We start from the raw sequence: 22,853 nt of genomic DNA on the forward strand, positions 1-22,853 counted from the left end.
TTTTTAAGATCATCCTTGTGTAGTGCTAGAAAAAAAGAAATTTTTGAAAGTGAATTTATTGGTGATGAAATCAACTTTTCCTCCCGTTTTTGGTTCTGAAAAGTCCTAAAACGTGCTTAATGACTTTGCATTGTTCCTTGAAATAACATAGGTGTACTGTTAGCTTCCTTTGAGAAAATTCCAATTTTAACACAGAGGACTAGCTTATACTTGGAGAGAAAGTAGTCTTTTAATAAAGAAGGGTAAAATAGTCTTTTTAAAAGGCTTTTAACAAAAAAAGGGTACGGATACAAATAAAAAAACAAAGCGATTACAGGTTAAAAAGGGGCGTCCCGTAATTTTTACGTCGATTCCGGACCGAAAAGACCCAACGGACTAATCCCTTAATTTGCCACCTCTATGTAATAGTCCAAAAATAGTAGGAGTAGATATTTAAGGAAAAAGATAAGAAAAATGAACAGGGACCCATTCAAAGAATATAATCATTGGAGACTTATCCAATAAGAAAACAAGAAACAAGCATGGCCAAGTAAAATTCACTGAGCCACAAACTCTAACCCTTTTATTGAGAAAAGAAACTAAAGAAAAGCAGAATACTCCTTTCCGTTTTTTTGGGTTTGTGAGAAATATTGATTAATTTTTTTTGGTATTCAAATTCTTTTTGTTGGATGCTAAGAACTTCTTCCTCGACATAATTTTATTTCACCTTTTCTTGTTCTTTCCCATAATAACTACATAAGACAAGCAAAATATATATCGTATTTTTACCTCTATTTTCTCTCTCCTTTCCCAGACAAATGGTTAAAATAAATTAGCACCAAATAATCCAATGCAATATGTAATTTTATTAAGATAGTGAGCTTTGATCGGGTGCTAAGTGATATATACGAGTTTATAATTTATGTACTGAGTGTAAAAAATATGAATTTATCAAATAAATAATACTGTTAATAAAGAAAAAACTTTTATGAAGCATATATATAATCTTTCCGTTTCAATTTATGCGAATTTATTTAAATGTCACGAAGTTTAAGAAAGAACGAAAATTTTTAGAACTTGTGATATGCAGAGTATTTGTATGGCTATAAAAGCTTCTCACCAAGGATAGAGTTGAAGTTTAAGTTAAATCGTTTCCAAATTTAATAAACGATCATTCTTTTTAGGATGTACCAAAAAGAAAACAGGTTCATCTAAACTGAAATTAAGGGAGTATAATTTAAAATCGAAATGAAATACCACTACGTCACAAAAAGGACTTAGTGGGCATTTGGACATAAGAATTGTAAAATTCCAAAAAAAAAGTAATTTTTTTTTCAAGTGAAAATGACATTTGAAAATTAGAGTTGTGTATGGACATGAATATAATTTTGGGTTGTTTTTGAATTTTTGTGAGTGATCTGAGTGAAAATTTTAAAAAATAACTTTTTCGAGTTATTCAAATTTTTGAAAAAATTCAAAAGTCATATTCAAATAAAAGTTGAAAATTTTATAGCCAAACACTGATTTCGAAAAAAATAAAAAAAATTTGGAAAAAAGTAAACGAATTCTTATGTCCAAACATGCTCTTAGAAATCTCAAGACAAAAAAAAAAAAAAGAGAGAAAAAGAATTTCGATACAGCTGCTGAGTCATTAATGTTCAATTTTGGAACTTTTGGGGGCAAAAAAAGATTAGTTGAGAGTTGGAGAGTAATTTATTTATTTAATCATTAAAAAACAATAATTTAAAAAAAAGAAACATGTGTAGGCTTGGTGCCAAAAGGGGCCATAAGGGAAACCTTGAACAGCTGCTGCAATCTGCATGGCGAGAAAACCAAACCCGTGTTCCTGCAAAACTTTCTCTATTACACTCTCTCCTCAAAAGGGTTTGGATTTTATGAAATTTGCAAAAATCCCTTAGCCTTGTTCGTTTCTCCATTTTCCTTTCTCTATTTTGAGATTTTTTTCTCTCTTCTCTACATAATACATACAAAATTGTGACAGCTTGCAGCTTATGGACTGTCTTTCCACTTCAAATTCAATATCCCAATTCCTCATTTGGGTCTTTCTTGTTGTTGTAATTGTCGGTGCTGAAGATGGAGTCGATTGAAGATACCCGCATTCCTCAGAACAATTTGGTACTTTAATTCTTGAAAAAAATTCCCTTTTTTTAAACACTTGCTGATTCTTTTGGTTGTGCATTGAGCTTTGTTGGGGGTGCTCTTGGTTGCTGGTTCTTGAATTTTACTTTTTGTGCTATTTCTTTGTCTAAAATGGATATTGATTTTGTTGTTCCTTTTTTGGTTTCTCTCTTATTATATACTTAAAATAGGAATTGGGTTTTGGGAAACTGTGATAGATATGTCGTTGTTCATTATCTAAGGCCATGTTATGAGTTAATATTGTGGGAACATGTATGACTCACTATTTCACTACTAAAGGCAACAAATTAATGTATAGAGTAGTTCTATGTTTTTTTCCCTTGGAATAGCTAATTCTAGGTAAAACGTTCCTCTCATGAAATGTAGTTAAACGTTTCTGCTTTACTTCTTCATCCCCGTCTTTCTGGTTGATGGTTTGTTTATTCTTTTCTTTCATTATTAACTTCAATGTTTGTTAAAGATTGGGTCTTGTGTGAAAACTCCTTTTCCCATTTCTGGTCTACCTTTGGATGCCATCAGGGCAATGGTAAATTCACTAAAACTCACAACTTATCTTAGTTTCCTCATAGTTGGATGTGTTTCAGACTGTCACTACTGTCACTGTTAACGGAAGAGACGTAGATGCTATAGCTGTTCACATTGTCCTTTTTGGTGAATATGAATTTTTTGTCCATTCTTCTAAATGACCAAAAGAAGTTATATTTTTTCATAATTGTATCATTTGACTCATGAGGTGTTATGATTTAAATTTCTATGAAGATGATCTGCTTTGTGAATAAATAAATGCATCATATGATTCATGACTTATACTAATTCAATTGAAACACAGATCCTACAAACGCCTGGAATCAAGTATAATGGTGTTCCATCTAGATTGGAAAGGCTATTAAGAGAAAGGGAACTACGAAAATCCAGCAAGTCTCTATATGCAAATGAAGGCATAAGAGATGGCTACAGAGACTCAGATGTTTCTGTAAATGGAATTGAACTCTGTCTATCAGATGGCGATAAGAGAACTCGAGATGAAGAGCTTATTGAAGGACTTGTAGCTGCAAAAACCCTTTCTGATGGCTCTGAGAGGCTAGATGGACGACCACAAAAGCAAAGATTGTTGGTTGTGGCAAATCGGTTGCCTGTTTCTGCTGTTAGGAAAGGCAAAGATTCATGGGCTCTAGAAGTTAGTGTAGGAGGTTTAGTTCGAGCGCTGTTGGGTAAGACAAAAATAATGCTCTATATACACGAAAAATGACTAGCACATTTTGCTCCTGATACCTTTCTTTATTTTTCTCTGCAGGCATTGTTCATTTCCTTATCTTCTTAAATTATCTACTACATTTGAGCTTCAGTGAGGTTCTTTTCATCTTGTATGTGTGCTAGCTGATGTCTTCTTATTTTGGTAAAGGTGTCAATGAGTTTGAAGCAAATTGGATCGGGTGGGCTGGGGTGAATGTACCTGATGAAATTGGTCAGAGATCACTTACTGAAGCTCTAGCTGAAAAGGTTTGTAAAATAGGTCCCATTTTAAATTCTTGATATATCACTTGCCAACAAAGTGATATGTGTAGAGCTCTACTTCTGTATACCGCCTATTATATGCTGTTGCGACATCAACATGTAATAAAATACTGAACTTCATCTAAAAGATTTTACCTTGATGCATGCTATCAAATTTAATATCTGTATAACAACTACCATAAAAAGGTTGGATTTTTATGTGCTTTATTGTTTACATGACTGCAGAGGTGCATTCCAGTTTTTCTTGATCAAGAAACTGTTCACCAATATTACAACGGCTATTGTAATAACATTCTATGGCCTCTTTTCCATTATCTCCCACTTCCGCAAGAAGACCGTCTTGCAACCACCCGTAGCTTCCAGTCTCAGTTTGCTGCATACAAGAAGGCAAACCAGATGTTTGCTGATGTCATCAATGAGCATTATCAAGAGGGTGATGTCGTCTGGTGCCATGATTACCACCTGATGTTTCTACCAAAATGCCTTAAAGAGTATAATAGTAAAATGAAAGTTGGTTGGTTTCTTCACACACCTTTTCCTTCATCCGAAATTCATAGGACATTGCCATCTCGATCAGAGCTGTTAAGAGCAGTTCTTGCTGCTGATTTAGTTGGGTCAGTCACTTATCTCTATTTTCAATAATTCAAATAGTGTCACAAATTGCTTAGGTATTGGAAACAACTATCAATTTTGAATTATGGTATTGTTCAAGATCGGTGTAACGGAGTGGACAAGGCTACCTAGAAAAAGCATAAGAGACGCTTACCTATTGTACCAAGTAATGTTCTCCGTGCTGTTTCACCATGAGATATTATACCTTAAGTGAATGAGGAAAAGAATGTAAAGCAGTCTTAAGGATGCAGTGCGTAACAAGATCGTCTGTCATCTGTGGACGGTCTAGATTAGTGTAAGCACTAACCAATGCTTCTCCTAAAGACTATCTTAAAGTAGTATTCAGAAGAAGGAATAGAGGTTTGATACCATTTGTGTCCAATTTGGTTGATGCCTATTATTGGGAAGGAGTGTTTAACATATTGTGAGCAAACTCTGGTTAATTAAAGAAGCAAACTGTCCCTTTTTCTTGTTTACTTTTTTTTCTTTTTCTTACCTCAAGAGGTTTATAATGAGAAAATTCTTATTGTTGTGATGGTGATGCATAAATGAGGGTTTGAGAAGCATTCCACCAGGGAAACAAAGGGCTTGTGTTTTCAAATACCATCAGTAAATTTAGTAAGGGGATAAGTACCTCATTAACATCACGGAGTTCAGCTTATTTTGAATCCATGACTATTTTCTGAACTATGAGAATTTTCTGTACTTCATAATTTTGCAGCAAGAGGATTTAGATTGTCCTTTATGTAAAGAGCTTTCAGCTGGTTCAGGTTTTGAATTTTTTTGATTTTGTCTACAGCTTCCACACTTACGATTATGCAAGGCATTTTGTTAGTGCTTGCACTCGCATTCTTGGGCTTGAGGGCACACCTGAAGGAGTGGAGGACCAAGGAAAGCTGACACGTGTTGCTGCGGTATATGAAGCATTTATTAATAGCTTTAAATGTTTTATATTTTTTCTTTTTTCATCATTTGCAACTTAAGTCAAGTTTCCTCTTTTGCAAGAGGTTATGGATGATATATTGACTGGATCCTTTGGATGAACAGTTTCCTATCGGGATAGATTCTGATCGGTTCATTAGAGCTCTTGAGCTTTCTCCAGTCAAGTACCATATCAAAGAACTGCAAGAAAGATTTGCTGGCAGAAAGGTTCATTCCAGTATAAAATCTTTGATCACCATGATGCAGATTTTTTTACAGCATTCAATCAGTATAGCTCGAAATGTGGAATGCCTTAATTATTTCACTCCTCAAATTTTCTGTCATCCTCAGTGCAACAGTTTGATGTATGCTTCCTCGTAAAAACATCAAAAAATTGGAATATAGAAAAAAGGTGAAAATAGATATATTATCCCCATTTCAGTCATTATCACAAGAAGAGTTGCCTTAGACCTTGATTGCAAAGTATTACAATTTGTTTTTAAATTTCTGATTTTAAAGCCATGTATAGGTGTGAAGTAGAAAAAGAAAAGTGAGATGACCATCTATATAATAGATGGGATGATTGAGAATAAAGGAAGAAAATTGAAGAGAAGCAAAGATGGAAACCTAAGTAAACTTTATTTACTGATTTTTGATTGGCAATTTGTTAATTTACAGGTAATGCTGGGCATAGACCGTCTGGATATGATTAAGGGAATCCCCCAAAGAATATTGGCATTTGAGAAGTTCCTCGAAGAGAACCCAGACTGGCGTGACAAGGTAGTTTTGCTACAAATTGCAGTGCCAACCAGGACAGATGTCCCCGAGTGTATGTTCCTTGTCATCAAGTTTATTTCTGTTGTTTAACTACAGCATATAATTTGCATACTACTGAATCATGTCTTGTAAATTTTGTGAACAAAAATACTGCTAGTTGTCAAGAACATCTGGAAAGAAAAAGAAAGGAAAAATGACGATGTTCTTGGATTGTGATAGGCGAACTTAACGAATAATTTATTAACTGCAATAAAATATCCTTAAAAACTTCTACAGACAAGCTCCTCCTCTCTAAAATTCCGATAATCCTATCTGCAACATTCCATCTTTCTGGTATTCTTCTCTAAGCTTGTATCTCTCCAATGTCTCTCTTATCTTCTCCATTCTTCCTTTTCCTCCTCGCTCGAGATTGTGAACCTTGTCAGCTTCTAATAGCCTCTTCTTAGCTCACTCACTTTCTGTTTTCATCTCAGGCGACTCTGTCTTCTGATCTGACATCTTTTGAATAGGGCAAAAAGACACTGATTATGCAGTAATTAACCCTAGTTTAACGGCATTGAGAAATATAAGTCAATACTTTTATCTTCTATGGAAAAGTCCCTTGTTTTATGCCTGTGAGAAATCTTCCGAATGTTCAAAGACTGATAGTGCAAATTCGAGTGGACTGAATGGAAGAGAAGATCTGTAAACAGGAGTAATGTTGAGGGCGAGATACATCAAGAGTTTGAATCCTGCTGGCGAATCAAATGAACTAAGTTTGGTACTTAGTGCAGAAGGATCAAGGGGTAGGCCTATCATTTTCCGAGTTCCAAAGTTGGAAAGAGTGGATTCTGATTTTTTTTTTATTTTATAAAAAGATTCATTTATATCCTTCTCAAAAAAAAAAGAAAAGATTTTGCACCAAGTAGCACAATTCATATCTATAAAGCACAGTAGTTTTTTTTTAATTTTATTTTTATAAAGCACATTAGTTAATGATCTTTCAAGATTTTTTTTTGTATTGAATAGTTAATTGTTAGTGTAATTTCTAAAATTATAGTGCATTATATATACGCTATCGTCAAATTATCATTGAAAAAGATGGCTCAAAACTTCTGATTTTTGGACTAACTTTGTAAAATTGAAAATAAAATCCTTATATGGGTAGTAAGGTATATTATTGCCAAGAAAGCCTTGTTATATGTTAAACATTTTGGTATTTTTCATGGGATTTCCTTATTAAACCTGTTGGGCAGATCAAAAACTTACGTGCCAAGTACATGAAATTGTGGGACGCATCAATGGAAGATTTGGAACTCTAACAGCTGTCCCGATCCATCATTTGGTCTGTCTCTTGTTACTTTATAATATGAATTTAATTGTTGATATTAATGGATATGTATTACTGTATTATTCATGCTAGGCTCTTTTCTTTGCAATTTGATTTTGTTGATACTTTTGTAAAGTCCTAAGTTGGTGCAACTTGTTTTGTTTTTTATTTTCAACAATTGATTCTTCTGCATTTTGAGAATTATTTTTTTTCCATTTTAGGTTTTTTAAATTTTAGGAATGCTGTAATTTCTGGATGCCGTGCAGTTTCTTAAAATGTTGAATCGGTATGATATTGTTCATTCTGTGTCAAGTGGGTCTTCTCAGTTGCTTGAGTTTTACAGTAAGATTAACAGGTTATTGGTTATTCCCAAAGTTGGTTTTTGTCATTTTTTCTTTACAAAAATGTTCACTGTCTCCCATTCCCCATTTTAACACTAGATCATAATGATCAAATGATAAGGAGTTATCAAAAAGAAAAAATGGAAAAAATGACAGCCGGATGCACGAAGCATCCCGCGTTCACGCAGGGTCCGCGGAAGGGCTGCACGCCAAGGGGGTATGATGTGGGCAGTCTAATCAATGGCGGATTCCACGACTCAAACATGCGACCTATAGGTCACATGAAAGACAAGTTTATCGTTGCTCCAAGGTTCCCCTCTATCAAAAAGAAAAAATAAAGAAAGATATAACAATAAAGGTCTTAGGAGTACCTTTTTGAATCCTCTGATTTACTGGTGACATTAATACAATAATACCTATGTCTTTGAAGGAGTATTGTAGAGTTAGAAGCATTTTACGGTGTGAAGTACTCAACATTTGGTACTTTGCAGCAAAATTTGTTAATTTTACAATTTGATCCTGAAACGGTACAGTTGAGAAACTCATCTCTTGCCAAAATGTTGAGTGTTTTCTTACAAGTATAAAGTGGGAGACTGGTTTCCTTGCAGCAATGTCTTCCCCTTCACCCCTTGCCACCTCTTAACTTGACGCTGAATTTGCATCCTCGCCATACCCTTAACTCATTTACTTTCCATCTATTCTCTTTTGTCAATCCAACCCTCCTGGCCCTTTCCTTACCCATATCTAATTATGATAATTATTTCCTTTTTGTTTGCTGGATTGACACATGACTCAGAATCTAATTTTGAGCCAGCACTTATACATTAAATAGTATGAAGTTAGGTACCAAATCATAAAAAGATAAAAACAAGGTGTGAAGTGCCAAACGGGCATATATTAAAAGCGCATTAAACTCAACATTTGGTTAACATTGTTTTTCCTTTACTCTTATTTTCATTAAGTCTAAATTCACATTTCAACATATTTATGCTTCATCTCGACCTGTAAGTTCACCCCTTAAAACTTTATGATTGCAGAAACAGAAAAGAATTTCTCAAGGTACTATGGTATAAATACACCTGCTTAGCATGGATATTCACATCTGTTTAGGGTAAAATGTAGAGTTGGACAGCACCGAGGGTTGAAAACAATGGAAGGCTAGAGTTCAAATCCCAGCAGACAAAACACGTTAGGTGATTTCTTCGCGTCTACCTAAGTCTCGGTTGGTAGAGTTAACCAGTGCTTGTGCATTTGGAGGTAGCAGGTAGCCGATGCCATAGTCGAGGAGTGCACAAGATGGCCCGAACACCACAGTCGTAATAAAATAAAAGTAGATTTGGGAATGTGAGGTAGTACACACCATGACAATTTTACTTATAAGGAAACTATAATAACTGAAATATAAAAGTCATAATGAAGATTTTTGTCATTCGTAACTCATAACAGGCATAATTGTAGAATAAACGGACCAAATATCAAAAAGGTTTTGATGCTACAAGACAAACGACTCTCAATAGTACTCAATGTTATGCGACATAAAGGAATCTCAATGTGAATCCTATCTTTGCTAAAATGTTAAGGCCTTTCATTATGATTAAGAACTTGCATATTATTTATCTTCTCGATTAATGTACACAAATAACAGGTCAGTGGCTGATTCATCAGCTATGTTTCTTTGTTTGTTCTCTGGTGTCTTGATATTATGCTATAATTTGGGTAGTCCATATCTGTAGATACTCAAGAAAATCTTTATCCTTTTACTTTGTTCCTAATGCAAAAAAAATTTCTTCCAAAGGGATCCCGTTATAAAAAGTTCTTTATTCATGGAAAGATTTCTGTTATCATTTCCTCTTTGGATTGGACATATATGAGTGTTTCCTGACTCTGCCTTTTTTCCCCCAGCTTCTATTAAAGGTGGGGCACAGATACTAGATTACTTCAGAATTCTTCTTAAATTTGGAGCTCTCATTTTTTCTGATGTCATTTTTTAATTAATGATTCTAGGTTCCTTTTGATATAACCTACTAAAATGCTCAAAGCAATTCTGAGAGTACATTTATACTTCGGGAATATTTAGCTTACTCCTTGAAAATTTCTCCTCGTCATGGTTGATCGGCTTCTTTTGATTATTATGTCAATACAGAAACGCAGTTGAACCTTGAGCATGAGGACACGCACCTGGCAGTTTTAGAAATTTATTGTACTACAGGTGAAAGAAATATTGCAACAGATACAAAAGGATACTAAGGATACTGTATTAACTCTTGAGATGTCATTCAAGTAATTTCCGAAAAAAGTCTTATATAAAAATTTCTTGTTATACAGGAATGGCTATGAGTATACCCATTTGTCGTCTTCTGAATTGTAGTTGGGCTGGATGGGTATATTTAAAGTAAAGGACAAACTAAGGAATTACTTACCTTTAACACTTAACTCTTGGTAAACGCTTCTGCTTGAAATCTTTGTTGGTTAAGCTAAAATTTAATACAGGCAGTGTTTGGGCTGTTGTTAGAGATTAAGCAGCTAGTTTATGTCAGGAAACCTTGTATTGTTACAGCTTTCTGCTGGATAAATAGACTCATCGAGACTCTATCAGGTAATGCTGCATAGTCAAATCCTCAAAGTATAGTTTCCGTGCTTCAAATACTACTACTTTGAGGCATCAGGTCGATTAATGCAAACTTGAGTCTGAAATGGATTGAAAAAAAAAACGTTTCACTTCTTATTTTACTTCGTGGCAGAAGAAAGCCCAACACTTTGACATCACTCTACTTATCGGAAGGGAAAAAACCCAATACTTTGACAAAGTCTATAACACTAACCAGTAACATAAAATAAGCCGAATTATTTTGCTGGTGTAGCATTTCTATGTGAAGGGTTCCATCAATCTTATCTTCTCTGAACGGCATTATCTTTTGCTTGCTTTTAATACTTACTTACATCTTAATCAAAAAGGTCACGTCGTTATACTGAAGGTCTGGTTCTTCCGTGTTTTTTCTTTGGTTTTAATCATATATGATTAGAAAATATATTGCTCTTGAACCGGGAAAATCTTTATCTTTCTTTATCTATTCTGCTTGAATTGCAAATCCTCTGAACCGGAAAAATCTTTTTCTTTATGTTTTCTACTGGAATTGCATATCCTCTGAATAGATTTCATGTGGTGTCATTTTCCCAAGAAAGCTTTCAATTCATTGATGGTATTTGTCCATTACTTTTTCTGAGAGTAGAAAACATTAATTATAGGTCTACAATCTGAGATTGATGGTCAGTTAAACATCATGGAATTGAGTCAATTGAAGTATCAACACTAAGTTTTCAGTTTAACTTTTGTTGCTTGAATACAACAGTGTTTAATGAAGTGGTTGATAATAAGAGGAAATGTTTTTGAAAAGGGATGGTTCCTATGGGAATATTTTTTACTCCTATAGGGTGCTTTTTCATTTTATATTTTTGTGGGGGTAAGTCAACTAAAGTTTATAGATATACCAAGATGGTGTTAGGTTACAGAAGCATTGATTAAATGTGATGTTATGGTCCCAAGAATCAAGCCAACTAGATATAAAACAAGGATCTTCCTCTTTACAGTAAAATAAACTGAATGGTGAATTTTTGAGTTTGAGAACGAGTTCATGATTCTGGTTGCTGGCATTTGGTATTTCTTATTCTCATTTCAGCTTTTTCTGCTACTTCTTCTCATCATTCCTCTTTGCTTTATGAGCGATTTCCATAACCTTGTGAAGATTCTAATGATATTCTCTCTATATTTACAGGACCGCTCTCTTGATTTTCATGCACTGTGCGCAATTTATGCTGTCACTGGTACTCATTCTTGTTATCTTCCTATAAATTATACTGGAAATAACTTTAACATGGTTAGAAGGTGGAAAACATAGTTGAATTCTTCTGATAGAGAGGGGCAGATATAGGGAAGGGGAAAAAGGAAAACAACAACACATTCCCAGGGGGTTGCCTGCTCAATATCTGAAGAAAAGAAAGCAAAACTTGCAGCCGTCTGTGCCATAGCTTTTATAAGATCGCAAATTACTTATCGGTCCTAGGATGATGTCCTGAACTGACATATGAATGTACTAATACTACTGTTTATTAGTTTTTAGATTTTTGGGTTTTGGCTACGTCCATGTATGATAGTATATGTTGAGGGCAAAAAAGAAACTAGATGGGTGACCAAGAAAACTTACTCTTTAGAAACTTGAAAGGACAAGTTGGTATCTTTCTTGTTTGCAGCACATAATAATTTATTTTTTAACATTTTATTTCTTTTTTAATTCATACCACCAATTTTATGATGGTTCTGATAACACTTGTTAGTTTCAAAGTGCCTAAAGTTTTCCTGAATACACTTTCTGCCCCTTTTGTCACTTGTTTTTCTGTTTCTTGCAATTTGTTTAGATGTTGCTCTAGTTACATCCCTAAGGGATGGAATGAATCTTGTCAGCTATGAGTTTGTGGCCTGCCAAGCATCCAAGAAAGGAGTCCTAATTCTAAGTGAGGTAGGCAGTTCTCTTTTTATCTATGGATATGATTTCACTAATAACATTTTTAGAATCCTTGATCGGTAAGCATATGACCTTTTCTCACCATTTGAGCTAGATTTTCGGGTTGATATAGGAGCTAGGTTATTTTCTCAACATGGCATCAGAACTAGGCTCATCCTCGATGTTGGGCTACCTAATGTTGGATCACACACGTTATGTTGCTCCACGCTCCAGACACCCAGCCTTGAGCATGGGGGGAAGGGGTGAGGGTTGTTAACATCCCATATAGGTTAAGTATGATTGTAGTCTCTCTGCATGATTGAGCTTGTTTTTGGGGTTGAGCTATTCACTATGTTCACCTTCTCAACAATGGTCTTAGTAGCAAAGAAGCTCCAGGAAATCTTAATGGTTTGCCTAAGAAGATAGAGAGATAGTGTTGCAAAGGCCTTGTCTGGCGTTGGTAATGAATACCTCAACATGCAAAAAGGGATATATGATAGTGTCTATTTTGTTGCTTTTATTTCTGCTTCAACTTCTTTATGCAAGTTTACATTAGCTTCTAGAATTCAGAAGGCTTTTGGAATTTGATTCAGGATGGAAAGTGGCATCATATCCTTAGATAAACTCTTCCTCCCTATAAATATTGTTTACTAATCATCAGATTGCTACTGCACATGTAGACGTGCTATACAAATGATTTGAGTGGCATATTCTTGCATAACATTCGCATGAGATGACTTAAATGGAGTAACGTGGTCAGCGAGAATTCATATAGCTGACTCAACTTGTTTGGGACTGAGGCATATTGTTGTATTCTTGCCATAATATTTCCTCAATTACAGTTTGCAGGTGCAGCACAGTCTCTTGGTGCTGGGGCTATTTTGGTGAACCCGTGGAATGTTACAGAACTTGCGTCCTCTATTGGTTATGCTCTAACAATGTCTGCCCATGAAAGAGAAAAACGACATCACCATAACTTCATGCATGTCACTACTCACACTTCCCAGGAATGGGCTGAAACATTTGTAAGGTCTGTCATTAATGTGTCAGAGTAGCTCTTATGGTTTAAACTTGTCACATTTGTATTTTGATAATAAAGGATCTGCTTTTGTGCTCTACATTATGTACTTTTCACGTTAAATCTAAATCAATAACAATATCAAGAAGCGGTCACAAGACAAACAGTTTGCTCAGACACTCTTTTAATCGGTTTTGCCCAATGTCAATCCTAGTGCAATCTGATGCTACTACTTTTTTCTTCTTCTATGCAGCGAACTCAATGATACAGTTGTTGAAGCTCAACTGAGGACTAGACAAATTCCGCCTCAGCTACCTACCAAATTGGCTATCGAGCGCTACTTGCGATCAAATAATCGGTTGCTTATATTGGTAGTCCTTTTTCCTTTCACCAAAATGCAAAAATATTATATGTTTTTTTTTTGTAATACCCTAATTCCACCCTTTGATTATAATTTTTATGTATATTATTGTGGTCTTAGTACTTGGTGTCAACTCAAAAGGATCAAAATCCAGGAAGCCGGTGCAGTATGACACTGCTGGTGAATTCTACATTCTATTGAAAGATGAAGTTTGTACAGTTAGTTGTTCATAAAAGCAGAAAATGTTTTAAAAGCGTGCATTTAAACATATGTATTTCCAATTATTGGCAGCAGCTCAGGCCGAAGCAATTGTAGTAGCTCCTATACGGATTTCTACGGCTTGCTTTGCTCAGGATGTTATTTCATTTGCCTTCTCAAACCATTTATTTGACTTTTGGTTCATGAATTTGATAAAGGATATGGAAAGACTGAACTTATAGCTGTTTTGACCAGATACTGATGTCTCTATATCCTGTCATTTCTTCATTAGTGCTGCACATGTTTACTTAACCTCACCTTACTACTATAGGATCCCATTCAATACTGGGACTGGAGTCTGTTGTTGCTCATTACTGCCTGAGACATATTTGAACATAAAGGGCTGAACTGGCTTTTATCAAAATGTCTCATGATAAACTTATGCTGTTATTTGTCGAAAAAAATGTTTGTAATATCAAAGGGATGATGTCGTCTTAAGAAACTATCGTCGTAGGGTACATGTGATGCTGTTGCATAAGGTTATGCACATATAAAGAGTTTCTGCACTAGGATACTTATATTTTTTTCTCTGTTACGATGTCTCACCTACTTATATTATTAACCGAGGACAAGGTAGTTCTGTTGTTGCCGTTTTCTCAAAGTCACATTTTTGCTTCCAAGAAAAGCTTCCTTGGCACTTGCCCAAATGAGGACAAAAAGTTCTATCTAGCTTTAGTCATGATATTTATTGGTAAAATAGTTATTTTTCCTTCACTGCTCCACTTATTCTCTACTATTCCATTTCCATTTTTTTTTCTTTTTTTTTAAATCCCTCCCAAATTAGGAGGATCTATAGTTTTTCCACGCTTCCCCGTGTGGAGCTGCTTTTACCAACTGCATTTATTAATTTATAGATAGTCTATTGGGCCTGTTGGAAGTGGAGTGGGACTGTATCGTAGAGAATTAGTCAAACTAAATGTCCAATTTACTGTGTATTTTTGCTTGCGCTAAGCTATTTGTCTCATTTACTATGTGTTTTGAATGCTCCTTCTCATTATAGTTCTAAAAATTTTGAACATATAAATGACGAAGACAGGGGATAAGCTACTTTCAATTCCCCAAATATGGAATACTTGGTTTTGATAGTCATTCTCTGTAATTCAGGGTTTCAATGCCACATTAACAGAGCCGGTGGACGCCCAGGGAAGAAGGATTGATCAACTAAAAGAAATGGAGCTTAAGTTGCATCCAGATTTAAAAGAACCTTTAAGAAAGCTCTGTAATGACCCAAAAACGACAGTAGTTGTCCTCAGTGGAAGTGACCGGAATGTTCTTGATGAGGTGTCCTACTTTCCTAAGTTAGCGTCTTTCTATCAGCATTTATATTTGTTGACTGACTTCTTCTACAGAATTTTGGAGAATATAGGATGTGGTTGGCTGCTGAACATGGAATGTTTTTGCGACAAACAGAGGGGAATTGGATGACTACGATGCCTGAAAATCTAAATATGGATTGGGTTGACAGCGTGAAGGTGAAACACTGTATTTTGAACTTGAATTGTCTCAAATTTGTGAAGTTTTTGAAATCATAGTCTATCTTCATTTGTTTCAGCATGTATTTGAGTATTTCACTGAGAGGACCCCTCGTTCTCATTTTGAGCTTCGTGAGACCTCACTTGTTTGGAACTATAAATATACAGGTCATTAATCTATGCCCAATTTAGGTCCATCTTTAATCAAATAAATACCCTTATGTTTATTTGTGGTTTTGGACTACTTATTCTGTTATTGGGTTCTGAGCATGCAGATATCGAGTTTGGAAGACTTCAATCAAAAGATCTCTTGCAACATTTGTGGACAGGCCCAATTTCAAATGCTTCTGTAGATGTAGTCCAGGGTAGTCGATCCGTTGAGGTTCGAGCAGTTGGTGTTACTAAGGTCTGTGCTGTCATTCCTAGAATGTTCATTTTGTGTTAAATTGATTATTTTCTTATGCAGCTTATTCTTGTACAGGGGGCAGCAATTGATCGTATTTTGGGAGAAATAGTGCATAACAATGATGTCAAGGCACCAATAGATTATGTTTTATGCATAGGGCACTTTCTGCCAAAGGTGTGCAATCTTTTTTATGTTATGGTTGACAAAATGCTGAATTAACTGTTAAATGCTCTATTTGGATGAAAGTTACGGCTAATAGCAGATATATTTGACCAGTCTGGACACTTAAGCTTTTAAATTGCAGTGTAGGAACTCCATTTTGACCTAAAAACTTTGCGCATCATATAACTTGGCATGGTTTTTGTGGTTGGATTTTGTGGCAGATTGCATCTTAAGAGGATGTTCTTACATAAATGTGCTTTCTTCCTGTGGTTTTGTCAATAGTTTGTCTTTTTGAGGGCACAAATAATTGAACATGCTTATTTGTTTTCTTTAGTTCTATACAGCTACCTGGACCTTGTGGTAGTTTTTGAATTTAATTATTACTTGATCTTATCTTGTTTTACTTGCTTTCTATTTTAGCTCATCGAACAAATATACCTTCTTAAATGGTGGTGTCCGCCGTCCACCACAGTAATGCTGTTTGCTGTTCTACCTTTTTTTGTAATTCTACTTCAGTCTTACTTTCTATTTGATGCAACATCTTGATACCTTCTCACATCATCCATTAAGTATTTGACATATATCTACTGAACTCCATTGTAGTAACTCATTTAAATATTTCTCTTAAATTCCTCAAAAGTCAGGACAGGTCGTACAAAATGGGATGCACTGAGTACTAGTTTGGTCTGCGTACAAACTACCCTCCCCAGACCCCACTAGTGGGATTTTACTGGGTCGTTGTTGTTGTTGTTATTGAGTACTAGTTTGGTTATTCAAGTTGTTTGGTAGAGGAAACCCACTCCTGCTTATCAAAGCCTGGTCAAAAGACTTACTTTTTCCCAAAAGTTTCATGAGGTCCCCCTGAGCTAGGGGTGGGTATAAAATCCGAAAAATCGAATTCTGAACCGAACCGAACCGAATTAACTTGGTATTTCGGTATCGATTTTTTCGGTATTCTTCAGTATAGATTTTTCGGTATTTCGGTACGGTACTCGGTACTGAATTTTTGATATTTCGGTATACCGAAATACCGAAATAATTAAGTCCAAGCCCACCTCTATTTCTATTTTCCAGCCCAATAAGCCTAAGCCCAATATCCCAAGCCCCCTTGCTTAGATTAAGTGTATTTCCTATGGTTTACTTCATATGTTATCATTATGGACAGAATTTTTTAAGTTGTGGATGATGAGAAAGGAACTTTATTTACATAAAAGAAAATGCAGCAGTCCCTTACAGTGGAGAAAGTGTGCTGACAATCCTGGGATTCACATTTTATTCTCTCTGATGCGTGCATTTCTCATCTGTGAAATGCTTGCGGAGATGCCGCTTAATATTCTTCTTCAATTTCTTGGTTCCACATATTTCACACACAATATGCTGGTGGCAACTCTCTATGTGTTCCTTGAGGCATTTCTCATCTGTGAAATGCTTCATACAGCCTGCTAGCTTAGCACAGCGTGTCCACTCTCCATTTATATCATCTATTCACGTTTGTAAACGAATTCCTTTTAAAAGACATGAATCCATAAATGTATCAAACCGAAACCGTACCGAACCAAAATAAGAAATACCGAACCGTACTGAACTACTTTGGTACGATATTTGGTATACACAATTGATAAACTGAATACCGAAATACCCAACTGAAGTACCGAATGCCCACCCCTACCTTGAGCATCCAAGTTTGCAGGAAATTCTGAAGCCACATCTCAAATACTTGTCCCAATAACTCGGAAATCTTTCCTTGCATATTTCACATTTTCAACTATCGCAGTTTCCGGATGTTTGTCAGTTTGTGGAAGTTTTAGATATGAAATCAGTCTTCTCTTAAGTAGTTGCCTTGATGGATTATCCAAAACAGTTAAGGATTAGAAATGAAGGTGTAGCTAAATCTTAAGCTTATAGCCAAAGCGGCGCTCCAAAATGGAAATACTGTTACTGATTGATGCAGCAGAAGAGGAAGAATCATGAGTTGTCAGGTTCAAATCCCAGCAGAGGAAAATGCACCTAGATGAGATTCATCTGCCTAAGCGTTGGTGGGAAGTATTACCCTGTACCCGTGCTAGTAGGAGGTAGCAGGTACCCGATGGAATAGTCGAGGTGTGTGCAAGCTGGCCAAGGCCAATATAGAATCCTCAAATCTGAGGTTTCAAAGATGGAGATCTCTCTAATAAAATCAGGCACAAAGTTCTTCCCTCTTCCCTTAGCTCCTCAATGACCTTCCCTAGCTCTGACTTTGTATTCATTAGCTCTCTCAAGGGAAATTCTGCATCAGGGCACCTGATACTTCCATTTGAAAAAACAATTTTCTTAATGTCAAGCATATGTGTTTTTAACTTTTAAGTCATCTATCTTCTCTATTTTCAGATTCCATAATCTCAATTGTGTCCACTCAATGGCCTAGTGTACTTTGACTTCGAAAAGGTCACTGAGAATCTTTATGACATCTGTCAACTTTCAGGATACTTTTCTTTCACTTTGTCACCTTGAGAGAAACAATAGATGGTGTAAAACTCCATACTAGGTATGAGTTGGATCCTAAGCACTTCTGCGTTGCGATCAACAGAACCACCCTGTAGAGCCTTCTAAAGTTTGTTGATCCCTACACAGCTTTTCCTGCAGCTTTCTCTAATACACTAATCAATTACCTATTATTCCACCTTCGAGCAAATTAACAAAGATTGTTGAGTCCTTGCTGATATTTAGTGCACACTATGCCTCTTTGACTTTCTCCATTGCCTTGCCTCAGGGTATATCTACTCAGTCTTCCATGAGAAGAAATGGTAGTTATATATATAGTTATGTAAAGTAAGAGAATGCTTTGCTATTACGCGAGATATCTTATGAATAAAAAATTAAGTGTTTATAAAGAATTGAATTTTATTAGTTTAGTTCAATAAGTTTAATTAATCGAGATATATACTTTATATTTTGTAAAATACATTTATTTGATGTATCCTAGCACCGTATTCGCACTTGGATCCATACCCTCGAATCCTAAATTTATGTGATGAAGAATCCGACCCATAGATCCTAACCTGTATCGAATACCCGCACCCGAGTCCGAGCAAGATAGTATATAGTACCCCACAGATTTCTCTCCGGACCCCTCTAATGTCTGCGGATTTTTTCCGAGCCTGTTGTGGCCTTTTGGGGGCCACGTTTGCCTTCAGTTACATTATCAGCCTGTTTGTCTGTAGCTGTAGTAGTTTGCTGTTTCTCAGTCCTTCAGAAGTGAAGTGCACAATTTATGACATTAAAATATACTAAACATATATTGATTAACGACTATAATTCAAATTGCAATTAATTCAATATCCAATGTGCAATAATGCCGATATGAGAGTTGCCTGGTATCAATGCTAGTGGGAGATAGCAGGCACCTGGTTCTGGTGGAATAGTCGAGGTGCGCTCAAGTTGGTGTCCTCACTACCGTGATAAAAGAAGTGCTGATATTAATCCAATTCCCTGCAATTGAGATTCAAACAACCGTCTGCTTTTCGTTGGAATCTATTTGTGCGTCATTGTTTGAAGCACAAACTTCTATGAAGCCTATGTCCTCACCCATGAAGCGATAACCTCTTGCTTCACATCGCTTCATCGATTTAAGAGACAATGAGATGGCTTTTAATAACATTGCTCTTATACTCCTGGATGTTCCTCTCCTAGGGACTCTAGGCGACTTTTGGTTTAAGTTTTTTCAACTGCTCATTGACGAGAAGCTTGAAAGACCCTCTATTCCCACCCGCTCTCCCCAGCAGCTTTGTCAAGAGCTTCACAGAACCTCACTGCTAGTAGCTTCATTTTGCATCCATCTTTGAATATTGCTCATGAAAAATTGTTATGTATCACTCATTCATTTAGGTACAACTCGTAATTCTTGTTTTCTTCCTTGTGTATTTCTTTTCAATGAACACTTAGTTTGCAGTAAACTGTTGTCTTTCAGGATGAAGATATTTATTCATTTTTTGAGCCAGAGCTTCCTCTTGGACAAGCAGCAACTACAAGAAACAAGATAGCTAACCATCTCAATAGAAATACTTCAAATCATTCAGCTGGTAAAAGCGGGCACCGGGCAGTTAGTTACAAAGTTTCCCAGCAAGCTTCAACCTTAGACAAGAAAGCTGGCAGTAATGAAAATGGAAATTGGTGGTCCATGATGCGTGATAGAATGACAGTTCATGAAGGGTCATCGGTTCTTGACCTCAAGGCTGATAACTACTTCTCTTGTGCAGTTGGTAGAAAGTGCTCTACTTCCAGATACCTTCTTGGTTCATCAGCTGATGTTGTGTCCCTATTGAAAGAGCTGGCCTACTGTTCATCTTACAGAGCTGCTTCTTCATACAAGTAGAAGTCTATTATTTGAGGTACATTCATATTTTACTCATTTCAGGTAATGTGTACCTTGTGACTAAACATCTTGGGCTAATTTAGTATGTTGTTAAACTTATCCATTAGGAAAAGTTGCCAAGACTGCAGCCACTACAAGCCTTACCAAGTTGAGCTCGAGGGTTGGCCTTTCTTTCTCTGTTTTTATACTCCAGCAACAAATCTTATCTTCAAGAAATACAGTTTCTAGCACAACCTTTGCATAAAGCTGGATAGGACAAATAATGAAACTGAAAACCATGCCCATTTTCTTTTTGGTTGTTATGTTACTTCACGTAACTGTGAGATTGTTGATCCTTCCATATTAGTTGACCTGCTTTTTTGTCTGTCATGATGTAGTTTATCACTTTCCCTAATTGGAGGACTTTTGGAGAACAATTTAATTTAACAATCTAAAGCTACTGATTATTATCTTGATGTAACATCCTTTTAGTAGCGGAATAGATATAGAGGATTCATATAGCCTCACCAAGCTAATTTGGGATTGAAGTACAGTCGATTGATTCATTCATATTTTGACATTTTTAAAAGTTTTAAACTATTTATTTATCGTATTGATATATGACAATACTGTCAAGATCTTATTCCAAACCTGCATCTAGCTACAGTAGGTTGACTAATTTGAGATAATGTTATCTGAATAAAGAAAATATTCTGTATCATGTAATAGGATACAGGTCAGTCATAAACTTGAGTATCGATCTTATTTCTTTTAGGTACAGACCACATCTGATCTTCTGATATGGCAAAATAATACTGCACCATAGTGTTTCTAGACCGTTCTTGCTGAGTTTAGCTTATGTTGTTAACATGTTAAAAGTAATGGAACATGATGGCACTATCTACTTATCCGCTCCTTTGATCTTAGCTTATTGGATATGCTAAAGCTCCTTTCAAGCTGTGGAAAGTGTGACTGCTGATGCTGCACTGTTTTTACATGCAGACAGACACGCGGGGAGGGATAGTACGATCGCCTTCATTCACAGCTGAGGAAACATGCTTGTACTTCCAAAGAGTTGAGCATATAAATAAAAGAAATTCCCCTGTAAGAAAATTTAGTAGAAATAATGTCCCCAGGACCCTTTGGATTGGCTTGTAAACGGTATCTTTTTGTTTGGATTTTATAGTACCATATCCCTTGCCTTTTCATTTCCTTTAGATAGTGTTTTCTTCATCCATAATTTTCATTGCCTTTTCAGTTCCTTTAGATAATATACACTTGTGTTTATATAACATATATACGTCGTAAATTTATATGCAGTAGTGTCAAATTAACATTTGGATATATACGACGAAGACTGGCTCCTTTGTTTCGGGGTACGCCGTTGTCACGGAGCATAGAAAGGATGCGCGGCGATTACCCCGAAAACCTTTGCTTGCTTGGAGGCATTAAAAAGACAAGGGATGAAATTTGAGTATAAAAATTTAAACAAATACCTTATGATTAAGGCTATTAAATATTTCCTGAGAAGTGTACAAAATTTACAAATAAATACCCCGAAAACCTTTGCTTGCTTGGAGGCATTAAAAAGACAAGGGATGAAATTTGAGTATAAAAATTTAAACAAATACCTTATGATTAAGGCTATTAAATATTTCCTGAGAAGTGTACAAAATTTACAAATAAATGTTTTTTTTCCTTCAAATTGAGTTTCATTATTTGCCTTGGCATGGTTAACAAATTTGGAGAATGCACCCTTTTTTCTCTAGATTTAAATTTCTATTCCCTTCCACTTTTCAAGCTTCAAACTGAATCATCAAGATTTGTTAGAGCTTGGAGGCCACATTTTGTCCACAGCAGTATGTGATTCTTCATTTTGATTCCTTTCTGCCCTTCTTCCCATTTTCTCCCGAACATAAAATTTTATTCCAGCAAAATAAAATGTTTTATCTTATTTTCAAGAAAGCATACATAAACCATCGTTCTTGATTAGTTATTTACCTACGCAATGTATAGGAGTATACTCTGGATCAGAATCATGAAGAGTACTTCTTGATTATTTCTAGGGATATTATAACTTTTAGCCCACGCCTGAAACTATTTATATCTGGTAGTCAAAAGTGTATGAATTTTGTATATAATATACATAATGTATATATATACAAAAGATATATAAATTTTATACATTTTTTCGATTATTATTTTTACCGTGGCTTTACGGTGTTATTTTTCTATGTACGTAAAACCCCAATAATATCATCTTACTCTCAAGTACTAATCCTTTATGTATTTATATGTCTTCCTAACCATTCACTCATTTTTGCTTTCAAGCTCCCGTTCTGGAAATCCATTGCTTAGCTTTGAAACCAACATCGTGTAATGGTAATGAAGTACACATGTTTGAGGATAATAATTTAGTTGCACCACCTCAACCAACTTAGTAAAAAACATTAGAAAGAACAAATATAGTTCAAATTCTAACAAAGACAAAAATATACATGAATTTCTCCAACTACCTAAGAGTTGATGGGCAAAATTAGTTAGTACCTATACCGGGTTGAAAGTAACGGATGCTAGAGAATAACAGAACACAAATTGGCCTTGAGACTACCATTATAAAAAAATATTACTTGCACCACGTGCATGCATCAAATTAAATAAGATAAGATACAAAGCTTGAAATGCTAACACTTTTCTCTAATGGATCTGGTAAATATGGCATAATCTTTTTAT

General features: G+C 35.6%; 1 protein-coding gene across 6 annotated transcripts; it reads left to right on the forward strand.

Annotated features, from left to right (window-relative positions):
• The first annotated feature begins 1,739 nt into the window (after window positions 1–1,739).
• Window positions 1,740–21,337, forward strand: LOC104218179 (alpha,alpha-trehalose-phosphate synthase [UDP-forming] 1-like). 6 transcript variants are annotated; one of them, XR_708924.2, is made up of 21 exons: window positions 1,740–1,902; window positions 1,982–2,115; window positions 2,969–3,350; window positions 3,542–3,639; window positions 3,880–4,268; window positions 5,066–5,180; window positions 5,314–5,415; window positions 5,866–6,016; window positions 7,200–7,288; window positions 11,388–11,436; window positions 12,028–12,128; window positions 12,956–13,143; window positions 13,385–13,502; window positions 14,855–15,031; window positions 15,100–15,222; window positions 15,303–15,390; window positions 15,498–15,628; window positions 15,704–15,802; window positions 19,737–20,157; window positions 20,249–20,301; window positions 21,123–21,337. XR_708924.2 is itself a non-coding variant. In XM_009768604.2 (19 exons), the coding sequence occupies exons 1-18, from the start codon at window positions 2,074–2,076 to the stop codon at window positions 20,139–20,141; spliced, it is 2,847 nt and encodes a 948-aa protein (XP_009766906.2). In that variant the 5' UTR covers window positions 1,740–2,073; the 3' UTR covers window positions 20,142–20,157; window positions 21,123–21,337. The 6 variants fall into 6 exon arrangements, 2 of the variants coding, with proteins under 2 accessions (XP_009766906.2, XP_009766907.2); XR_708925.2 differs by having other exon boundaries at window positions 1,740–1,863; XR_708923.2 differs by having other exon boundaries at window positions 1,740–2,115.
• The last annotated feature ends 1,516 nt before the right edge of the window (window positions 21,338–22,853 follow it).

Source organism: Nicotiana sylvestris, chromosome 2 (assembly GCF_000393655.2).
Source record: "Nicotiana sylvestris chromosome 2, ASM39365v2, whole genome shotgun sequence".
Classification (NCBI taxonomy): Eukaryota; Viridiplantae; Streptophyta; class Magnoliopsida; order Solanales; family Solanaceae; genus Nicotiana; species Nicotiana sylvestris.